This window comes from Heptranchias perlo, chromosome 35 (genome assembly GCF_035084215.1).
Source record: "Heptranchias perlo isolate sHepPer1 chromosome 35, sHepPer1.hap1, whole genome shotgun sequence".
Taxonomy (NCBI): Eukaryota; Metazoa; Chordata; class Chondrichthyes; order Hexanchiformes; family Hexanchidae; genus Heptranchias; species Heptranchias perlo.
Window position 1 is genome coordinate 22,906,298 of NC_090359.1, and position 13,508 is coordinate 22,919,805.

A 13,508-nucleotide genomic window follows, 5' to 3' on the forward strand; every position below is an offset into this window, starting at 1 on the left:
CGTTCCATTGAAGTCAATAAGAAGGTAAATGTGGCAGGGTGTACAATGGGCGGCCGATCCAACTTCGCCCCTCTTACACCATCACCGTAAGTTAAAATTACCCCCAGGGAGCTCCAGGCACGAAGAAAGACTTGAAAAATTGGGTCTTGTTTTGTTGGAAATACAGGGTGAAATAACAGAAGTGTTTAAAATTTGGAAAGGATGGGTCAGGGTAGATAGAAGCAGACTGTTTTGAGTGGTTGAGGGGACAAGATCGAGGGGCCATAAATGCAAGATTAAGTGTAAGGGTGGGAGAAACTCCTTCACACAGAGGGTTGTGAGGCTGCAGAATTCACTCCCAGGGTGAGTGGTTGAGGCAGAAACTATGTCAACATCCAAGATTAGATTGGACAGGTGGGCGAAGGAAAAGGGGCTGAAGGGCTTCAGGAACGGGGCGGGTAGGTGTGATTAGAACTATTTGCTCGCGTGGAGGGTAAACGCCGACACGGACTGGTTGGGCCGAACGGCCTGTTTAAGTGCTGTAATTGCAACGTGTGAAGCACCTCACTCTGAATGAGGCCATCGGTCCGTCATTTTCCACCTCCAGAGACTGGGGACCAACAGGGCATCTTGCGCACGTTGCATGATTTGCTGCTCGAGTTCTGCCGAGAAAGACCAGCCACTCAGAACTCCTGGTTACAAGGCAGAAATTCTAACCTTGAAAACGACGAAGCTTCACTATTTGGGCCTATCTTGATTATGTAGCGCATCCTAATGTTCACCAGTGGTAGTGGATGCATGCTGCTTATATATGACAATAAAAAACATATAGAATTACATAGAAATTACAGCACAGAATCAGGCCATTCATGCTGGTGTTTATGCTCCACACGAGCCTCCTCCCATTCGATTTACTTCATCTCACCCTGTCAACATATCCTTCTATTCCTTTCTCCCTCATGTACTTTTCTAGTATCATCTTAAATGCATCTATGCTATTCGCCTCAACCATTCCATCTGGTAGCTATTCTCACTACTTTCTGAGTAAAGAAGTTTCTCCTGAATTCCTTATTGGATTTATTAGTGACTATCTTATATTTATGGCCCCTAGTTTTGGACTCCCCCATAAGTGGAAACATCTTCTCTGCATCTACACCATCGGACCCCTTCGTAATTTTAAAGACCTCTATCAGGTCACCCCTCAATCTTCTCTTTTCTAGAGAAAAGCGCCCTGACAGTTGTATCCTCTCAGTTCTGGTATCATCCTTGTAAATCTTTTTTTGCAATTTATCCACTGCTTCTATATCCTTTTTGTAATCTGAGGACCAGATCTGTGCACAGCAATCAAAGTGTGGTCTAACCAAGGTTCTATATAAGTTTAACATAACTTCCCTGCTTTTAAATTCTGTTCCTCTAGAAATGAACCCCAGTGTTTGGTTTGCGCTTTTTAGGTTTTGTATACCAAAAACCTGCATTTATATAGCACCTTTAATGTAGAACAACATCCCACAGTGCTTCACAGAGGCATAACAGACAAAAGTGAATGCTGAGGGCCAGAGCTTAATGTAATCAGTACTGAGTCTAGAGATAAAGAAAGAACTTGCAATTACATAACGCCTTTCACACCCCCGGGGCATCCAGAGCGCTTACCAGCTAGAGTGCTTTCTCTGAAATGTAGTCACTTGTTTTGTAGGCAAATGCAGCCACCAATTTGCACACGTCAAGATCCCACAAACAGCAGTGAGAGAAATGATGAGCCAATCTGTTTTTAATGGTGTTGGTTGAAGGATAAATGTCAGCCAGGACAGCGGGAGAACTCCTCTTTAAAAAGGTGACCCGAGATCTTTTATGTCCACCTGAACAGGCAGATGGGGCCAGTTTGTGCTCAGCAAGGTCCCTCAAACCGCAATGAGACATTTTCGTGAAGTTGGTTGAGAGAGGAATGCTGGCTAGGACTCCAGGAGAACTCCCTGCTCTTCTTCCAATTGTACCACGGAATCTTTTACGTCCGCCTGAGAGGGCAGACGGGACCTCGGTTTAACATCTCATCTGAAAGACAGCACCTCCGACAGTGCAGCACTCCCTCAGTACTGCACTGGAGTGTCGCCTGGATTATGTGCTCAAATCTCTGGAGTGGGGCTTGAGCCAAGCTGACACATGTAAGAGATAATATAAGGATCTTTTCATCCTGCACTATTGTCCTTTATAAAAAGCCAACAATTACATTTATATCAGTCTTATAATGTAGTAAACATCCCAAGACATTTCATAGAATCATAGCATGATAGAATCATACAGCACAGAAGGAGGCTATTCAGCCTATCGTGCCGGTGCTGGCTCTTTGAAAGAGCTATCCAGTTAGTCCCACTCCCCTGCTCTTTCCCCATTTCACAAAAGAAAATAAAGGAGGGGAAACCAGTCACTAAACGGTAGGAGAAGAGGTGACTGAAGGTGTGGCCGAAGAGGTAGGTTTTGAGGTGACTTTTGAAGGTGGGGAGAGAGGCAGCAAGGGGGAGGTTTTCGGAGGTCTTCCAGAGAGTGGAGACAAGACAGGTGAAAGTTCTGCTTCCGAGGGTGGAGCGGAAGGGGGCGAGCGCACAGTGAGCAGATTGGAGATTGCAAGCTGGGGATATGGGCCTGAAGAGGTTGGGGTTAAGTCATAGAGTAATTGGTAAACGAGCACAGGTTTTGAAGTCGGTGTGTTGGGAGGGCGGGGAGCTAATGGGGGTCAGCAAGGACAGGGGTAATGTGAGGGGGATTTGGTGTGGGACAGGATGCAAGGAGACGAATGGCAGGGTTTTTCGATGAATTGGTATTTATGTAGGATGGAGCTTGGGAGTATGGCAAGGAGAATGTTGGAGAAGTTGAGCCCAGGAGGTACAAAGGCATGCAATAAGGGTTTCAGTGGTAGTGAGGTGAGTGTGGAGGTCAGTGTAGTATAGGTGTGAATGGACAACAATTGGGCATGCAGGCCAAAAATAGGGTTACTGAAATACATGAAGAGACGGTGGTAAACAGGCCATGAGATCTTTATAATTACACATCAGTCAACTGAAAGCAATCCTCCACCCTACCTGCTAAGGAGGGAGGCGCTATGAATGTGGGAGGTCCACGGTGACAGGCTGGTACTCTCTTGGCACGCTCGTTGGCTTGTGTGGCGCGCCCGCGCAGGTTGAACCGCCTTGGCTGCTGATGCCAGGAGACGCCGCCATCTTGTTGAGGTCTCGGCGCATGTCCGTTGTGGAGGAGAAGGCCGAGAGGAGAGGGCAGCAGCGGCGGCGGGATCCTGAGGAGCGGGGAACGGGAGCCGGGGCATCGAACACCAATCCCGGTTTGTGCCTCACTCATCCAGTCAGGGCAGGGCCGGTTGTTGTCGTCGTTGTCGTCGTCTAAGCCCCGATGTGAGGGGGTTTGGGGGTTCTATTTCCCCAGGAGGCCGCGGTCCCCGGCCGGAGGGCGGGCTGGGTTGCAGGCCGCCCCTTCCCCCTTGCCCTTCCAACATCTCCCCTCTCAGGCTGCTCTACCTGGGCGCCGGCAGTTCGGGCCGTGGAAGGCGTCACGGCTCAGTGGCGAGCGCCGGCTATTCGGCTGTGGAAGGCATCACGACTCAGTGGCGAGCACCGGCTGTTCGGCCGTGGAAGGCATCACCGTCCTGGTGAGAACCGGCCGTTTGACCTTTGGAGGGCATCGCGAGTCTGGGTGGTGAACGCGAGCTGTTCCCCCTTGTGGAGGACGCGGCGGTCAAGGCTGCCCCGCCCCATCTCACCCTGCCGACTTTCTGCACTTTGCGGTGAGGTAGCAGGTGCTGAGGTCAGTAGTAATGCCCCCAGCCCCAGTCCGTGGGTGCTGAGTCCCTTACTGCCTCCCCACCCATCAGCTGTCCTGATTGAGATCAGCTAACATGGACCTTGGGACCAAGCCTCGGACCATGGTTCTGATCGGCTCAGTACCGCACCAGACAACGCCTTCGCCCACGTGTTAACGGTGTGAAATCTCACCGTTGCCATTTCCCTGATATTGACAGTCCGCCATTTCTTCCAGGCACACGGTATGCTTAACTCCCCCCTCCTTTGAACAGTATCCCTAACTCCCCCCACCTGAACAGTGCTCCTAACTCATCCCCTTCGCACAGTGCCCCTAATTCACCCCCCTACAAACTGTACCCCTAACTTATCCCCTTCGTGCAGTAGCCCTAACTCAGCCCCCCTCCGAACAGTACTCCTAACCTCCCCCCGAACAGTGCTTTGAACTCCCCCCATCTCCACACAGTACCCGCAACTCCTCCCCCCCCCCCTCTCCGAACGGTACCCCGAGCTCACCCCCCCCCCCTCTCCGAACGGTACCCCGAGCTCACCCCCCCCTCTCCGAACGGTACCCCGAGCTCACCCCCCCCCTCTCCGAACGGTACCCCGAGCTCACCCCCCCCCCCCTCTCCGAACGGTACCCCGAGCTCACCCCCCCCCTCTCCGAACGGTACCCCGAGGTCACCCCCCCCCTCTCCGAACGGTACCCCTAGCTCACCCCCCCCCCCCCCCTCTCCAAACGGTACCCCGAGCTCACCCCCCCCCCCCCCCCCTGAACGGTACCCCTAGCTCACCCCCCCACCCCCCCCCCCCCCCCGAACGGTACCCCGAGCTCACCCCCCCCCTCTCCGAACGGTACCCCTAGCTCAACCCCCCCCCTCTCCGAACGGTACCCCTAGCTCACCCCCCCACCCCCCCTCTCCGAACGGTACCCCGAGCTCACCCCCCCCCTCTCCGAACGGTACCCCTAGCTCAACCCCCCCCCCCCCCTCCGAACGGTACCCCTAGCTCACCCCCCCACCCCCCCCCCCCGAACGGTACCCCGAGCTCACCCCCCCCCTCTCCGAACGGTACCCCGAGCTCACCCCCCCCCCTCTCCGAACGGTACCCCGAGCTCAACCCCCCCCCCCTCTCCGAACGGTACCCCTAGCTCACCCCCCCCACCCCCCCCCCGAACGGTACCCCGAGCTCACCCCCCCCCCACTCTCCGAACGGTACCCCTAGCTCACCCCCCCCCCTCTCCAAACGGTACCCCCTAGCTCACCCCCCCCCCCCCCCCACCTCCGAACGGCACCCCTAGCTCAACCTCCCCCTCTCCGAACGGTACCCCTAGCTCACGCCCCCCTGTCTTTGCTTCGTGTCCTTTCAGTGAGCATGGCTGAAAACCGTGCAGCCACCGCCCAGCCCAAAGTGCCAGTGTCGGAGGGGGTTCTGGACATGGACCAGGTGGAGTACACGCTGCGCAAGAGGCTGCCCCGCAAGCTCCCGAAGCGCAAGAACGACATCTACGTCAACATGAAGACGGACTTCAAGGCGCAGCTGGCGCGGTGCCAGAAGATGCTGGATGGCGGTAGCTTCAGCGAGATCTGCATCCACGGCCTGGGGCTGGCCATCAACCGGGCCATCAACATCGCCCTCCAGCTCCAAGGCGGCAGCTTCGGGGCCCTGCAGATCGCGGCAAACACCTCCACCGTCGAGCTGGTGGACGACCTGGAGCCGGAACTGGACGAGGGTGAACCCCTCACCCGCACCAGGAACAACTCTGCCATTCACATCAAGGTTTTCCACACTCTCCCCAAGTAGGAGAGGCGCGGTGGCTGCGTGCTCTTCCAATTGAGGGGGCGCACGGGCCGTTAAATGTGTTCCGAATAACCCCCTTGAATACTCTCCATTCAAGACCATCGCAGCATATCCTGGATGTTAAGTAATGGACTCAGCTGTTGTTTTTTTTTTGCAGAGTTTTAGGGTAAAACCATTTTATAATTCATTGTTACTTCCCGTTTAAGGACTCAGTGAATGTGCTGTGCTTACATTATGTGAAACGTCAGAGAGATTACACGATTGTAATCTCATTAGGGGAGAAAGCGCAAGGGTTGTGACCAAGGATGTTTTTACTCTTGTGATTACTCCCCCCAAGTATTTATTTCATCATCTTATTTATTTGACCAGTAGCCGCTGGAGTGCTGCTGTCGATGTCTCGTAGCTCCACTCAGCGTTTATTTGTACCTCACTCCCACCGAGATAGCCCGCTTCTCAACTCTCCGATTGGGCCACTTTTCGAGAGAACCTTTCCTGTACCCACCAGTGATTCAGCTTCGTGTCGGCCCCGGCTCGGTTGGTGGCACTGAGTCAGAAGGTTGTGGGTTCAAGCCCCGCTCCAGCGAAACGGTCTAGACTGACACTTTACAGCACTACTGACGGCGTCAATAACAGAGTCCCCGTCTGCCCCCTCAGGTGGACGTTGAAGATCCCACGGCACTATTGGAAGAAGAGCAGGGGGAGTTCTCCCCGGTGTCCTGGGGCCAATATTTATCCCTCAACCACCATCACTGAAACAGGGTGATCTGGTCATTTATCACATTGCTGTTTGTGGGATCTTGCTTTGCACACATTGGCTGCTGTGTTTCTCTACATTACAACAGTGACTACACTTCAAAAAGTTCTTCATTGCCTGTAAAGCGCTTTGGGATGTCCTGAGGTGGTGAAAGGCGCTATATAAATGCGAGATCTTTCATTCTATAGTGTTATATTGCTCTGAATACAACCCAAGTTTGGAAGTCTGTGATTGTACTACCCATTTTTGTTAGTTGGAGTTGACACAATTTGGGTAAATCACTGGCCTTACACTCCCAGCAGGGGGTTTCACCCGTCGGGAGCGTATGTGGATAATTCGGGGCGTGCGATGTGTGCTTGTGTTTCCTATAAACTCTTCGCTCACCGAGACTCCCCAGCTGGTGCGGGAAGTCGAAAAATGACCTCCCCCCGATCTGAAAATGTCACATAACCCACCGTCGCACTTCACTCAAATCCGAGTGCCAACCCACCCTGCCGTTTGGCAGCACGTGTGACAGGTTGGCTCTGATTTGCAGCTCCCTGTTCAGAACTACAGACTGGGAAAATTTAAAAGCAATAAATGTTAGAAAAAGGAGATTGCATGACCTGCTCGGGAACTGCTTATTGCTTCTGAGTTGCAGTTTCCCCACAGGGCAGCTCTTATGTGGGGGCGATTGGGACTGTGGCCCTCCTGAGGGTCATTAACCTGCCATGAGAGGGCAGTGCTTTCCAGCCATTACTGAGTCGCACAACCAACTCCTGAATTGATGGCACATTCCTGGGGACCCACCCCCGCCAAATGTTAGCACACACCTGCTGACTCTCTCCCCACAGTATTGACCCCCCGTCCCACTCCTGCTTCGGCACCTGTGAAAACATGGGCACACACCTAGGAAACCCTGCAAAACATTGGCATGCTCCCTCTACACTGTCCCATCAAACACGCTCAGGGCAGGTACAGCACGGGTTAGATACAGAGTAAAGCTCCCTCTGCACTGTCCCATCAAACACTCCCAGGGCAGGTACAGCACGGGTTAGATACAGAGTAAAGCTCCCTCTACACTGTCCCATCAAACACTCCCAGGGCAGGTACAGCACGGGTTAGATACAGAGTAAAGCTCCCTCTACACTGTCCCATCAAACACTCCCAGGGCAGGTACAGCACGGGTTAGATACAGAGTAAAGCTCCCTCTGCACTGTCCCATCAAACACTCCCAGGGCAGGTACAGCACGGGTTAGATACAGAGTAAAGCTCCCTCTGCACTGTCCCATCAAACACTCCCAGGGCAGGTACAGCACGGGTTAGATACAGAGTAAAGCTCCCTCTGCACTGTCCCATCAAACACGCTCAGGTCAGGTACAGCACCAGTTAGATACAGAGTAAACCTCCTTCTACACTGTTCGATGTGCCTCAGCCCTAATCTCAGAGGAACACATTTTTCCATCCTGTAGCTCATTGTGATTAACAATGGTATAATACTGAGGGCCGTTGTGTTGTGTGCCCCCTGCCTCATTAGGAACAGCATTGAGACTGTCCAGAGGCCCCTTTGAAGCCAACAGACAGAGGAAATTTTGCTCTCATTAGTCTGGCCTGGATTTGAAGTGGAGGCCCCAGAGGTGAAGGGATGGTGTCTCACCCACCAAGTCTCTTGGAAGTTTTCACTATTGTACTTGAAATATATTTTTGGATCACTTAAGATCTCTAACAGTTAGGTGGATGAAGGTGTTTGGGGGGTGCGGAACCGTTCGTTAGTTCGCAGACGATGCAAAGATTTGTGGGGGGCGTTGAACAGAGATGAGATTGAACGACTACAATCGGATCTCGATGTGATGGGGGAATGGACCCAGGTCTGCCACTTGTCATCTAACGTAGATTAATGTAGTGTTATGCACGTGGGTAAAGCAAGCGATAAGCCTGTGTTTCCGAATGAAAGGCTTTGGAGCAGGGAAGAAACCCAGGTGTTATAGAATCATGCAGCACAGAAGGAGGCCGTTCAGCCCATCGTGCCTGTGCCGGCTCTTTGAAAGAGCTATCCAATTAGTCCCACTCCCCCCTGCTCTTTTCCCCCATAGCCCTGCAAATTTTCCTTTTCAAATATTTATCCAGTTCCCTTTTGAAAGTTGCTATTGAATCTGCGTCCACCGCCCTTTCAGGCAGCGCATTCCAGATCGTAACAGCTCGCTGCGTAAAACAGATTTCTCCTCTTCTCCCGCCTGATTCTTTTGCCAATCATCTTAAATCTGTGTCCCCTGGTTACTGACTCTCCTGCCTGTGGAAACAGTTTCTCCTTATTTACTCTATCTCTGAACCCCCTCAAAATTTTGAACACCTCTATTAAATCTCCCATAATCTTTTCTGCTCTAAGAATAAACCCAGCTTCTCCAGTCTCTCCACAGAACTGAAGTCCCTCATCCCTGGTATAATTCTGGTTAATCTCCTCTGCACCCTCTCCGAGCTCATGGCACTTGAATTTCTAAAGGGGCACGGACAGTGCTGCAAGGCCATAGCAAAAGCAAATAGAACATTAGGATGTATTGCTCAGGCAATCCAATATAATACAAAAAACACCACACTGTCCTTGTATACGACCTTGGTTAGGCCGCATCTAGTTTTTGACCCTTACGTGGGTTATACAGAGAACCTGGAAAGGGCTCAGAGGAGTGCCATTCGATGCCGTGACTACTAGAGCAGGTCAGAGGCTGGGTATTCTGTGGCGAGTCGCTCATCTCTTCACCACCTACAAGGCACAAGTCAGGAGTGTGATGGAATACTCTCCACTTTCCTGGATGGGTGCAGCTGCAACAACACTCAAGAAGCTCGACACCACCCAGGACAAAGCAGCCCGCTCGATCGGCAGCCCATCCACTCCCTCCACCACTGGCGCACTGTGGCTGCGGTGTGTACTATCTCCAAGATGCACTACAGCAACTCGCTGAGGCTTTGGAAGCAGCTCCCTAACCCGGGGCCTCCACCACCTAGACGGACAAGGGCAGCAGGTGCTTGGGAACACCATCCCCTCCAAGTCACACACCGTCCCGACTTGGAGATCTATTAACCGTTCCTTCGTTGTCGCTGGGTCAAAATCCTGGAACTCCCTAACAGCACTGTGGGAGAACCTTCACCACACGGACTGCAGCAATTCAAGAAGGCGGCTCACCACCACCATCTCAAGGGCAATTAGGGATGGGCAATAAATGGTGGCCTGGCTAGCAACGCCCACATTCCAAGAATGAATTTTTACAAAGACCCTTAGTTACCATGATAGGATCAGAGAACTGGGGCTTTTCGGACAGTGCAGACTTTGGGGATATTGGATTGAGGCATTTAAAATAGTGATCGGACTATCCATGTGGCTAGGCTATTTGAGTTGGTTAGGTTAGAGAGGATCAGGGGGTATGTCGTACAGAAGGAGGTTAGATATTCGGCGGTATTTCTCCGCGCAGAGCGTCATCGACCTTTAGGGTCAAGTTGTCCGCCCGTGCAGTGAGTGCTGACTCGCTGCAAACATTCAACAGAGAGCTGGACAGACTCCTGGCTGTGGCTGACGTCACAGTGCACAAAAGGTAGGTGGGCTGCTGGGTGATGTGTCTCACGGTCACTCTGGACTCCTGGAGATTGGTCTCCTTTAGGGTGGGGGGGTTGGAGAGGAATTCTCTCAAGTTTTCCTTCCATGAATTTGCCCAGGGTTTCCTTCTGTTTTTTTTTCCTTTTTGCCTCTCCCAGGAGATTATGTGTCTGCTGGAGGTGGGGGGAATTCCTCAGTTGTACCGTGATCGTATGGGACAGTCTCGATGGACCGGCTGCTCTTGTCTGTCATTTTTGTATGTTCCTAATACTTTCTGTGCAAGGTTAAATATTGGAGCCATCCCTAATGTGGCATTAGCAATAGGTTGGGGGCATGGCAGGGAGGGCAGAGAGAAAGTGGTATAGTTTTCTTTTATATTAGGTGTCAGCATTGGTTCAGTGGGTAGCGCACTAGCCTCTGAATCAAGTCCCACTCCATAGACGTGAGCACATAATCTAGGTTGACACACGCAGTGCAGCGCTGAGGGAGTGCTGCACTGTCGGAGGTGCCGTCTTTCGGATGAGACGTTAAACCCAGGACCCGTCTGTCCTGTTGGGTGGACGTAAAAGATCTCGATGCATTACTTTGAAGAAGAGCAGGGGCGTTCTCCCTGGTGTCCTGGCCGATATTTATCCCTAAACGTCACTAAAACAGATTACAAAACTACATTACAAAAGTGACTACACTTTAAAAGTACTTCATTGGCTGCAAAGCGCTTTGGGATGCCCTAAGATCGTGAAAGGTGCTGCATAAATGCAAGTTCGTTCTTACAAGCCCTTTGGGAGGCCTCAGTAGTGGGGTACTGTCACTTTAAGTGAAGAATGAAGAGTGGAGAGAAAAAAAGACTAGGGTTAACTCTTCAGGGTACAAATGGAAAGAATCAACCAATACTCAAAACACCTTGGAGTGGCTTTGAGCACTCTAAATAATTTTATTGACATGAAGACACGACAGTTTTCCAGTTAAAGATGCCATACAACCTTATCCAGGGCATACAACTCGAAACTCAATGAACAGCTCGTCTGTTTCGGGAGAGGAGGGGGTTAATTTTTCATCAGCGACTTATCCTCTAAACTGCTTCAGGTGATTTCCTAAAAAGCCTGTGTTTTTATAATCTTGTTTTCCAAGTTTGTTGCTGGGCAGAACAGGCTGGTGTGTTTTTTTTCCCCTCTTGTTCCAGCAGACAGCTGTCTTGTTATTAAATAAAAGCAGAAAATGCTGGAGAAGTTCATGCAAGTCAGGCAGCGTCTGTCGAGAAAGAAACAGAGTTAACGTTTCAGGTCGAAGATCTTTCGTCAGAGCTGGTGTCTTGAGATCTGACGAAAGGTCTTTGACCTGAAACGTTACCTCTGTTTCTTTCTCCACAGACGCTGCCTGACTTGCTGAACTTTTCCAGCATTTTCTGTTTTTATTTCAGATTTCCAGCATCCCGCAGTATTTTGCTTTTATCTTTTGTTACTCTCTGCCTAGCTGTCCCTTTTCCTCACCGACAGACTGACTTCCCAGGGCATTTTGAAGCTATGATAAAATCCATGATACTTTCCAACATCCTGGACAGTAAGCAAAGACCATCCTGCACTCTGATTTTGCCCAAGTTTAACGTCGTCCTTTGCTCCACTGGTGTTTTAATACCACCCACACCGTTCGCAATTAAAACAGGCAGTCGCTTATATTGACCAAAAAACGATTAAACCAGTTGCATTAATGTCAATTCTAAAAGTTGCCGGTTACAGCGTCTTAAGTGCTCTGTTTATTTCGGGCAGAAACAGCTGTGTTTACTCACTAGTTCGTATAATTACATTAAAAACTCACCATTAATCCACACAAATCTGCAAGTATCGAAAGAACCTGAAGATTATCAAGCCCTACATCGGATACCCCACAATGATTCAGTCCGTACCTTGGTATGGGAACCCCAGGTGCCGGTAAACAAACACCCTACAATACATTGCACAGTGAGATTGTAAAGGCTAAGGGAGCTTACCTACTTTTGAAAAACAGCACAGATTTTAACTGCCCTTTCTCTTGGCAGTCTTTAATGTATATTCTTTTGGAAAAAATTACTTTATTTTCATGCCCGTTGAAATTATGGCCCATATAATTTTAAACTAATGACTGGCAAAGCCACTGCTTGAGACTTTCACAGGGGGGGATAAGAAGTGGGTGTAATTACAGACAACCGTAAAATACAAATTCTGCTCAGCAGCCACCCGAGGGCAACTAACTGGAATGATTTTTAATTTTGTTAACGCTACTGCGTTATATGGGCTATCGCGTATAGCAGGCAAATCGAGTTTGCACGAATGCAGCCATTATAAGCGGTGGGGACTGTACAATGAATCCATTCCTCGAGAGGGCATCCGCAGGATGCACTGCAGCAACTCATCGAGGCTTCTTCGACAGCACCTCCCAAACCCGCGACCTCTACCACTCAAAAGGACGAGCAGCAGGCACAAGGGAACAACACCACCTGAATGTTCCCCTCCAAGTCACACACCATCCCGACTTGGAAATATATCACCGTTCCTTCATCGTCGCTGGGTCAAAATCCTGGAACTCCCTTCTGAACAGCACTGTGGGAGAACCTTCACCACACGGACTGCAGCAGTTCAAGAAGGCGGCTCACCACCACCTGCTCAAGGGCAATTAGGGATGGGTAATAAATGCCGGCCTCGCCAGCCACGCCCACATCCCATGAACGAATTAAAAAAAATTCCAAATTAGTCTACCTGTAATTTCATCTCGATTGTACAATCATAGAATCATTAAATCACAGAAGGAGGCCATTGAGCCCATGCCGGCTCTTTGTAAGAGCAAACCAGTTAGTCCCATTCCCCTGCTCTTTCCCCGTAGCCCTGCAAATTTTTTCTTTTCAAATATTTATCCAATTCCTTTTTGAAAGCCATGATTGATTCTGCCTCCTCTGCCCTTTCAGGCAGCACATTCCAGATCATAACTCACTGCGTAAAAAAGTTTTTCCTCATGTCGCCTTTGGTTCTTTTGCCAATCACCTTAAATCTGTGTCCTCTGGTTCTTGACCCTTCCGCCAATAGGAACAGGTTCTCTTTATTAACTTTATCTAAACCCGTCATGATTTTGAACACTCCTGTCAAATCTCCTCTTAACCTTCTCTGGTCTCAAGAGAACAATCCCAGCTTCTCCAGTCTATCCACGTAACTGAAGCCCCTCATCCCTGGAACCAGTGTATTGACTGCACCCGAGTCATCCTTAACTTGCTGTCCATACTTTTAACCAAATTCTGCTCTTTTGCCAAGTCCATTCCTTTATCCATCCCATGGTTACCCGGACGAGCGTCACCCTGACATTTCCCCACTCTATGGACCTTACTCTTCCTTAAAAGAACCGGAACCAAAAAATATCCATATCGAAAAGTTCAAACATCCTTCAAGACTAAGCAATAAACAGGGATTACAATCGAAAAATTGAACCCAACTCGTCTGATGGATGCCAGCGCCAACTTGTGATGGGCTGAGTGTCAGTCGCATAGGATTGTAAATTGTTGCTTGGAGTTTACTGCAGTGAAAAATGTTTAAAAAATACCGACTTTAAAATGGAGTTGCTAAAAGTGGTGCAACACCACCACCTG

General features: G+C 50.3%; 1 protein-coding gene across 2 annotated transcripts; it reads left to right on the plus strand.

The window, feature by feature from the left end:
• The first annotated feature begins 3,087 nt into the window (after window positions 1-3,087).
• pop7 (POP7 homolog, ribonuclease P/MRP subunit) lies at window positions 3,088-6,562 on the plus strand. 2 transcript variants are annotated; one of them, XM_067972119.1, is made up of 2 exons: window positions 3,088-3,310; window positions 5,152-6,562. In XM_067972119.1, the coding sequence occupies exons 1-2, from the start codon at window positions 3,172-3,174 to the stop codon at window positions 5,583-5,585; spliced, it is 573 nt and encodes a 190-aa protein (XP_067828220.1). In that variant the 5' UTR covers window positions 3,088-3,171; the 3' UTR covers window positions 5,586-6,562. The 2 variants fall into 2 exon arrangements, with proteins under 2 accessions (XP_067828220.1, XP_067828221.1); XM_067972120.1 differs by lacking the exon at window positions 3,088-3,310 and adding an exon at window positions 3,331-3,634.
• Window positions 6,563-13,508: the final 6,946 nt, after the last annotated feature.